The sequence below is a fragment of the Diaphorina citri genome, unplaced genomic scaffold, assembly GCF_000475195.1.
Source record: "Diaphorina citri unplaced genomic scaffold, Diaci psyllid genome assembly version 1.1 scaffold1647, whole genome shotgun sequence".
Taxonomy (NCBI): Eukaryota; Metazoa; Arthropoda; class Insecta; order Hemiptera; family Psyllidae; genus Diaphorina; species Diaphorina citri.
In genome coordinates, this window is record NW_007379073.1 from 6,908 (window position 1) to 17,083 (window position 10,176).

Here is a 10,176-nt window from a genome sequence, read left to right on the forward strand (position 1 = left end):
CAAAAAACCAAAAAAACTGGTTTTTGGGGGATTTTTTTCACATTTTTTCACACAAATGAGCTCTGATCTCGAAATTTGTCGCGACGACCTATGAACTCAAAGCGAGAAAGTTTTAGATAACACTTCAGTCGATCATTTAAGACCGGTTTTAGCGTCACCTATGTTAAGCTACGCCGAGCAAGGCCAATAAATGGATGGGTGCCTTAAACATTATATTGGGAATAAAGGGATCTCGTCTTGTGCTAACTTCACACTCATTGTTTTGTTCTAGGTTTTGGGAAGTTAGCCACGGGAGACGGTAAGCTTGCAGACCCAGAAGTGTTGCGTAGACTTACATCAAGCGTGTCTTGTGCGTTAGACGAGGCAGCCGCTGCGCTTACCAGAATGCGAAACGAAAATCCGCGACCTCAGAACGAAAGGTAAGATCACATCTCATTTTTCATTTTCATTTTTCAAACATAGCAAAAGGTGCTCTCATTTATTTTTATATAATTACAATAAACAAGAATACAACACATTAGGTACAAACATAAGGTGGTGGTGGTGGTGGTGTTGATGATGATATGATGTGATGTATTGTTTTAATGCTTAACTACCCACACTAAGGGACACTTGGTGTATCCCTTGTCTTGTGGGTTAGTTAGTGTTTTCCTATAGTGCTATTTCCTTGTTTTCCCTCCACTTTCCTACTGTAAAAATAATGTGCTTTTTGGAAATCTCTCATATTAATCTACATATCTCTCATATTAAAATTAGCCCTGTTGTATTTTTGAAACCTAAAACAGGGACTGGGATTTTACCTAGTGCTGGAATGATAACATTAAAGAAGAACGAGTGAAGAGTTAATGAAGATGTTTGTTGTTTAAACAGATAAAACATGAATCTTTAGACCTCTGTAAAACATTGGCCAAATTGATCTCTACAGTGACTTTAGAGCTGCGGCCATAGAATTATTTATTTTATTTTATAAGTTTCCATTCATTGGTTTTTCAGAACAACTCTCTCATCAAATAAATAGTTAACAAATGGTATACCCATCCGTAAAAGCCGGAGCTTGTGCCACGGAATAGGAAAAAAGACAAGAATGAAGACAGGATAGGAAAAAACCAGCCGTTCCGAGAACGAACCTCATCTGTAATAGGATGAAATCTGCCCCCATGGCCTCGCGCTTACAAGACAGACACGCTACCCTTAAAGCTAACTAAACTGGCGTATAACGTTTTGAAATAAATTTACATACTTTTTTTTGATCCACTGCTTAATTTCAGATCCTTGGTTCAAGCGTGTTCGGATGGTGACGTGAAGACGGTGAAGAAACTCCTGACCGAGGGTCGCTCCGTGCATGAGACGACAGATGAGGGCGAGTCTCTTCTGTCCCTAGCATGCTCGGCCGGCTACTATGAACTAGCTCAGGTCCTGCTAGCCATGCATGCCAATGTGGAGGACCGGGGCATCAAGGGTGAATGTACGCCCCTCATGGAGGCTGCGTCTTCTGGTAAGTAGAATAGATTGGAATTTAATTATTAAGTTTCCATTTATTATTTTTCAATATAACACTCAGAACATACCGATTTTTTATAAATGGTATACTCATCCGTATAAGCAGAGCTTGTGCCTATGTCTGTGTCGTAGTATACCCATCCCGTAGTATGAGCGAGAAGAGACCTCCCATTTAGGTCCTGGGTCAACACGAGAGCACCAGAAAGTAACCCGTTGAAATATTTGCAATCGAAAAACGAGTACAAGTGTTTGTCGATGGTGGGATTCGAACCCGGGACCTTCGCATGGCAAGCAAGCGCGTTATGGGGCACCGCGAGATGATTTTGGGGCACCGCGAGACATTTCCTTTTTTTTTTTTCTTTTTCTTTTGTACCAATAATAATCATCAGTTTCTTTTGAATTCATAATAAAACGATAATCAAAACATTTGTCAACATATAAATGAGGATTTATTCTTAATTTGAGATAATAGGGGGGAGGGGGGTGAATTAGTAGCGTCCCCCCGCCCCGCCCCAGCTCACATATGGGTTAGGCATTGTAGGGGCACCGCACAACTTTGAACGGTCATTTAGGGCACAGCGGCCCAAAAAGTTTGAGAACCACTGATTTAAACGAATTTCTTTTCCTTCTCGCCCAGGTTTCATCGAGATCGTGCGCCTTCTGATCAACCACGGCGCGGACGTCAACGGAACACAACTTTGAACGGTCATTTAGGGCACCGCGGCCCAAAAAGTTTGAGAACCCCTGATTTAAACGAATTTCTTTTCCTTCTCGCCCAGGTTTCATCGAGATCGTGCGCCTTCTGATCAACCACGGCGCGGACGTCAACGGACAAAGTTCATCCGGCAACACGCCGCTCATGTACGCATGCGCAGGCGGTCACGAGGCGGTCGTGCGCGTCCTACTGGAGTGTGGCGCCAACGTAGAGGATCACAACGAGAACGGACACACGCCCCTCATGGAAGCGGCGAGCGCGGGGCATGTGGGCGTGGCCAAGATACTGCTGGAATATGGCGCGGGGATTAACACGCACTCGAATGAGTTCAAGGAGAGCGCCCTCACGCTGGCCTGCTACAAGGGACACTTGGATATGGTGCGGTTCCTGCTGTCTGCTGGCGCAGATCAGGTGAGATACTGCTGGTGTATGAGGCGGAGATTAACTCGTAGCATGCTCATCCCGCAGGATTTCCATCATCAGATGGGCGAAAAGAGACAATACTTCCCATTTAGGTGCTGGGCTGCCGGGTGAACACGAGGACACTAGAAAATAACCTGTTGAAATATTTACTGTAATTTAACTATCGTACATATGCTTTATTTATTGACATTTTTTTTACTATAATTAATACGTTATCTCATATTTCAGGAGCACAAAACAGATGAGATGCATACGGCTTTGATGGAAGCCTCTATGGATGGACATGTAGAAGTAGCCAAACTATTACTCGACTCTGGAGCACAGGTAAAAACTTCCGAAAGTGTAAATGTATAAAATGTAGGAAACAAAAATACAAACAACTTTTTAATTCATTGTTCTTCGAAAAAATTTACTGGGAACGCGATATTGTGCGAAAACCTCTTTTGGCCGCCATATTGGAAAAATCATTACGGTACGGGATTACGGTACATCCTAGAGAAAAAGTGTACATATATAAAATGTATAAAATAAAAAGACAAACAACTTTCTAATTCTTTCTAATTTATTGTTATTAGAAAATTTTTATCGGAAACGAGATATTCTCAAAAAAAACCCTTTTTTTGGCCGCCATTTTGAAAAAAGGCCGCCATTTTGTTTGTATACATGGTTTTCGGTGTCACCCCTTCCTAAAAGTTTTATATGGTCCAAATGGAGGTCCATGCCAAATTTGGTGCTTTCCTGACGAAATGCAGCTTTTTTGACGTTAGGCCACCGACTAGATAGAGAACAAGGAATCATTACATTTGTAATGCTGGTTAGTTTTCAATCAGTATGTTTCACCATAACTCCCAAACCGTTAACTAATGATAAAGGAGACAAACAACAAACGTAGTAGGACATAGGAGTACAAAGGCAGTGCAATAGTCCTAAACTAAAATGGACGCGGCACATAAGGGATCAGGAAGAGACCGCCTTAACATAATAATAATATGTAGTGCTGGTTAGTTTTCAATCAGTATGTTTCACCATAACTCCCAAACCGTTAACTAATGATAAAGGAGACAAACAACAAACGTAGTAGGACATAGGAGTACAAAGGCAGTGCAATAGTCCTAAACTAAAATGGACGCGGCACATAAGGGATCAGGAAGAGACCGCCTTAACATAATAATAATATGTAGTAGGAGTACATCGACAGTCAGAAAGAATATACATGTTTAACCCCAAAATTAGCTCATTGGATTTTGAACACAATCGGGACTTTTGGGTTCCTTATGGACCTCTTTTTGACCACTTTATGGAGATTTTCAGCTCTACAGACCAACCGGTTAAGCAGCACGCAGACTGATCATACATTTCCAACACTTCAGACATTTCCGACAAATTTTGTATTTTGCTTCCTATGTTAAGTAATGGTAGTCCGCACACCTATCCGGAAATGTCTGTACGATTCATGTTTCGAATGTTGGACAACCTGTGACCTACTAAGTAAAAGCCGAGAAAAATGTTTCAGAAATAAGTCTGGAGGGGACAAAAGTTGCCGGATGGTTGCAAAAACATATCTGTATTGTTGAGAAACACAGTTTCTGATAAAAATGTTTCTTTAGGGTACTATGCTTTCTACTACTTTCGAACATTGTTGGGGATAAAATTTCATACCTCGGCTGAGATTGATCTCACGCCCTCCTGATCATCAGGTGAGCGTCTTGACCACTACACCACCAAGGATACTGAACTTATAATTAACCCCTTCTTGTTTCGTATTTTCAGGACAACCTGTACTTATAATTAACCCCTTCTTGTTTTGTATTTCAGGACAACCTTATGTGTGTTATGTGAAAAGGTTGACTCAATGATGACATTGAAACACCCATATCCTTATTCCGAATCTGAATTCTGTCTTGAGGATAGTTTCATATTCTGAGAGTTTCTCCACTCCACCGTCGCCACAGGATTTGTTCAGAGTGATTTTTTTTAAAGAGGTTTGACAGAGGGAACTGTAACTGCTATGGTCTTATCGTCCCGAAATGGAAGAGAGAAGGAAGACAGGATAGGAGATATGATGTGATGTATTGTTTTAATGCTTAACTACCCACACTAAGGGACACTTGGTGTATCCCTTGTCTTGTGGGTTAGTTAGTGTTTTCCTATAGTGCTATTTCCTTGTTTTCCCTCCACTTTCCTACTGTAAAAATAATGTGCTTTTTGGAAATCTCTCATATTAATCTACATATCTCTCATATTAAAATTAGCCCTGTTGTATTTTTGAAACCTAAAACAGGGACTGGGATTTTACCTAGTGCTGGAATGATAACATTAAAGAAGAATGAGTGAAGAGTTAATGAAGATGTTTGTTGTTTAAACAGATAAAACATGAATCTTTAGACCTCTGTAAAACATTGAGTGAAGAGTTAATGAAGATGATTGTTGTTTAAACAGATAAAACATGAATCTTTAGACCTCTGTAAAACATTGGCCAAAATGATCTCTACAGTGACTTTAGAGCTGCGGCCATAGAATTATTTTTTTTATTTTATAAGTTTCCATTTATTGGTTTTTCAGAACAACTCTCTCATCAAATAAATTGTTAACAAATGGTATACCCATTATTAAAATTAGCCCTGTTGTATTTTTGAAACCTAAAACAGGGACTGGGATTTTACCTAGTGCTGCAATGATAACATTAAAGAAGAATGAGTGAAGAGTTAATGAAGATGTTTGTTGTTTATAAAAACAGATAAAACATGAATCTTTAGACCTCTATTTTTTAAGTTTCCATTTATTGGTTTTTCAGAACAACTTTCTCATCAAATAAATTGTTAACAAATGGTATACCCATCCGTAAAAAAAAAATAGGAAAAAAGACAAGAATGAAGACAGGATAGGAAAAAACCAGCCGTTCCGAGAACGAACCTTATCTGTAATAGGATGAAATCTGCCCCCATGGCCTCGCGCTTACAAGACAGACACGCTAAGTTTTTGAAAAAATAGGAAAAAAGACAAGAATGAAGACAGGATAGGAAAAAACCAGCCGTTCCGAGAACGAACCTTATCTGTAATAGGATGAAATCTGCCCCCATGGCCTCGCGCTTACAAGACAGACACGCTAAGTTTTTGAAATAAATTTACAGACTTTTTTTTTGATCCACTGCTTAATTTCAGATCCTTGGTTCAAGCGTGTTCGGAATAATTTACATATTTATTTTTGATCCATTTATTTTTGATCCACTGCTTAATACTTTTTTACTTAAGTTATATATAAAATGGATACTTACGAGTAGGTTTTTATATCCCGACTCGGAGTTTCGTCCATTTCATTTTCCCTTGAAAATGTCTATGAAATAGACGAAACTCCGAGTCGGGATATAAAAACCTACTCGTAAGTATCCATTTTTAATATAACTTAACTTGTTCTGACCATTATTTTTAGTCCGTCCTTCCTTTATTTGAAGTGGTTTGATAGAGGGAACTCTAACAACTGAGGTTTTTATCGTCCAGAAATTGAAGTATGTATCAGTAAAGAGGTGCTCTCTTGAAAAGATAGCATAATGGGTCATATAAGCTGACAATCAAAATAAGGCTAAAAACACAATAATGGGTCATATAAGCTGACAATCAAAATAAGGCTAAAAACACTACCCCGACCCAAAGTTGTAACTTTCGATAGAAATGAATAGCTCTTACCCCTACATGGGATTTAGCTAAAAACTGAATGCAGCTTAGAGCATAGTGCATAGACCTTTTAGCTCTCAGCTCTACATGGTTTGAATTAGTCACTTTCCTCTATCTGCTTGATGTACTAAGCGGCTTTCCGCTTCACTGTTTTTAACCTTGACGGCCGTTCCTACATGTGAGTTTCATCCGATTTTTTTTCCCGAATGTCCTGTTGCCCAACAGGACGGCAATGTAATTTAAATGAGAGTGTATCCGCTTACGCACGACACGATTTTTTTCCGAACGACAAGTGTGAACGGCCTTCAAGCATCAGTTATACTTATTCCAGGTGCTAAGATCAACGCGCACACAGAAGAGACGCAGGAGACTGCGCTCACACTGGCATGTTGTGGGGATGCAGCGAGTAGCACTCAATCACCGAGATCTGGAGTCACTCAAGGTAAGCATTACACCATGTCCACTAATATGTAGTGGATGAGCGTCCACTAACACCTCCACTACCTCCACTCAACTACTTCGGAGTGGATACAGCGAACAGCACTCAATCACCGAGATCTGGAGTCACTCAAGGTAAGCATTACACCATGTCCACTAATATGTAGTGGATGAGTGTCCACTAACACCTCCACTACCTCCACTCAACTACTTTGGAGTGGATGCAGCGAGCAGCACTCAGTCACCGAGATCTGGAGTCACTCAAGGTAAGCATTACACCATGTCCACTAATATGTAGTGGATGAGTGTCCACTAACACCTCCACTACCTCCACTCAACTACTTCGGAGTAGATGCAGCGAACAGCACTCAATCACCGAGATCTGGAGTCACTCAAGGTAAGCATTACACCATGTCCACTAATATGTAGTGGATGAGTGTCCACTAACACCTCCACTCAACTACTTCGGAGTGGATACAGCGAACAGCACTCAGTCACCGAGATCTGGAGTCACTCAAGGTAAGCATTACACCATGTCCACTAATATGTAGTGGATGAGTGTCCACTAACACCTCCACTCAACTACTTTGGAGTGGATGCAGCGAGCAGCACTCAATCACCGAGATCTGGAGTCACTCAAGGTAAGCATTACAATTACACCATGTCCACTAATATGTAGTGGATGAGTGTCCACTAACACCTCCACTCAACTACTTCGGAGTGGACGCGAGTAGATAAGATAAGATATATTTATTATGTTATTACACAGATACAGTGTTTACAATTGTCAACTAACCTGGGTAGAAAAGAAAATATATGTATAAATATTAGTAATAATATTCTTCTTTTCCTTCACCATTTCCCGCTTATGCGGGGTCGGTGTTACGAGTCAGCCTCTTCCAGTCCGCTCGGTTTTGAGTTTGTTCTAGTTTTTGAAATAAATTTACAGACTTTTTTTTTGATCCACTGCTTAATTTCAGATCCTTGGTTCAAGCGTGTTCGGAATAATTTACATATTTATTTTTGATCCACTGCTTAATTTCAGATCCTTGGTTCAAGCGTGTTCGGAATAATTTACATATTTATTTTTGATCCTCTGCTTAATTTCAGATCCTTGGTTCAAGCGTGTTCGGATGGTGACGTGAAGACGGTGAAGAAACTCCTGACCGAGGGTCGCTCCGTGCATGAGACGACAGATGAGGGCGAGTCTCTTCTATCCTTGGCATGCTCGGCCGGCTACTATGAACTAGCTCAGGTCCTGCTGGCCATGCATGCCAATGTGGAGGACCGGGGCATCAAGGGTGAATGTACGCCCCTCATGGAGGCTGCGTCTTCTGGTAAGTAGAATATTTTTTTTTAATAGGTTTGACAGAGGGAACTGTAACTGCTATGGTCTTATCGTCCCAAAATCGAAGAGAGAAGGAAGACAGGATAGGAGAAAGCCAGCTCCAAGGTGCTTGGTTTTTATATTTAGTCAGTTTTCTTACCTTATTTTACGATTTATTCTTCTAATCTTTCAATGCAGTGCGTTTCGGCTAAGACTTAAAAGTCTCATTATGAAATAATCACAGTTTTTTGCTCATTTTTTTTCTGCATTCTCTGTAGACCTGAATAATGTCTCCCATCATACATTATTTCAGGGGGATATGAAATGCTATAGTAAATTCTCAACCTCGTTTCACTCGTTCTCTCAATTGTATTCTGAGAGAATTTATCTTGGTCGAGACACAGCCGAAATTATCTTTCCTATTATTTTAAATAATTCTCACTACTTGTTCTGACCATTATTTTTAGTCCGTCCTTCCTTTATTTGAAGTGGTTTGATAGAGGGAACTCTAACAACTGAGGTTTTTATCGTCCAGAAATTGAAGTATGTATCAGTAAAGAGGTGCTCTCTTGAAAAGATAGCATAATGGGTCATATAAGCTGACAATCAAAATAAGGCTAAAAACACAATAATGGGTCATATAAGCTGACAATCAAAATAAGGCTAAAAACACAATAATGGGTCATATAAGCTGACAATCAAAATAAGGCTAAAAACACAATAATGGGTCATATAAGCTGACAATCAAAATAAGGCTAAAAACACAATAATGGGTCATATAAGCTGACAATCAAAATAAGGCTAAAAACACAATAATGGGTCATATAAGCTGACAATCAAAATAAGGCTAAAAACACAATAATGGGTCATATAAGCTGACAATCAAAATAAGGCTAAAAACACAACCCCGACCCAGAGTTGTGACTTTCGATAGAAATGAATAGCTCTCACCCCTACAGGGGATTTAGCTAAAAACTGAATGCAGCTTAGAGCATAGCGCATAGACCTTTTAGCTCTCAGCTCTACGTGGTTTGAATTAGTCACTTTCCTCTATCTGCTTGATGTACTAAGCGCCTATGCTTTCCGCTTCACTGTTTTTAACCTTGACGGCCGTTCCTACATGTGAGTTTCATCCGATTTTTTCCCGAATGTCCTGTTGCCCAACAGGACGGCAATGTAATTTAAATGAGAGTGTATCCGCTTACGCACGACACGACTTTTTTCCGAACGACAAGAGTGTGAACGGCCTTCAAGCATCAGTTATACTTATTCCAGGTGCTAAGATCAACGCGCACACAGAAGAGACGCAGGAGACTGCGCTCACACTGGCATGTTGTGGCGGGTTCCTGGATGTTGCGGATTTTCTGCTGAAGAATGGCGCCAATATTGAACTGGGGGCTTCTACACCCCTCATGGAGGCGGCCCAAGAGGGACACTTGGAACTGGTCAGATATCTGCTGGACTCTGGGGCACAGGTAAGATTTCCAGGACAATTTTCTAGATTTAATTGAATCTGTAAGAAATAAAAATATTGTAAAAAAAGGAATTTTAATTGTGTTAAGTACAAATGCTTGTCACTAATGTCGTTCCCCGCTTCATACACTTGGCTAAATTTTATGACTTGACTTGGACTCGAACCACCAACCTTCAGATCCGAAGCCCACCGCGCTGACCCCTACACCACTGAGGTTGGTTTAGTTATGTGTGTTATGTGAAAAGGTTGACTCAATGATGACATTGAAACCCCTAAATCCTTATTCCGAATCTGAATTCTGTCTTGAGGATAGTTTCATATTCTGAGAGTTTCTGCACTCCACCGTCGTCACAGGATTTGTCCAGAGTGAAGATGGATCAAGGGTAGTAGGATTCGCCACATACATCTCTTCTATGTTGTCGAGGCAGTGTGGACGGGTCAGTCGACATCGATCGACGACCGGTCGACTATGTGTGGACACGCCTTTAAATTACCAATCAATCAAACACAGGAACAACCAATTATTTGTTAGGTTTATATTAGACATCCTATGTATTATCCCCCCCAGTACCCCCCCAGTACCCCCACCCCCATTGTCACTATCAGCAACAACAACAACAACCCAAT

The 10,176-nt window shown here is 40.5% G+C and overlaps 1 protein-coding gene across 1 annotated transcript in view; it reads left to right on the forward strand.

Moving 5' to 3' along the window:
- Positions 1 to 274: 274 nt before the first annotated feature.
- Positions 275 to 10,176, forward strand: part of LOC103516710 (ankyrin repeat and KH domain-containing protein 1) — a gene marked incomplete at its 5' end in the record, with an annotated part of 51,558 nt that continues 41,656 nt past the window's right edge. Inside the window, 6 exon segments of the mRNA XM_026829024.1 lie at positions 275 to 419; positions 1,269 to 1,495; positions 2,280 to 2,626; positions 2,867 to 2,978; positions 7,945 to 8,089; positions 9,313 to 9,550. Coding sequence (XP_026684825.1) covers positions 275 to 419; positions 1,269 to 1,495; positions 2,280 to 2,626; positions 2,867 to 2,978; positions 7,945 to 8,089; positions 9,313 to 9,550 — 1,214 coding nt within the window.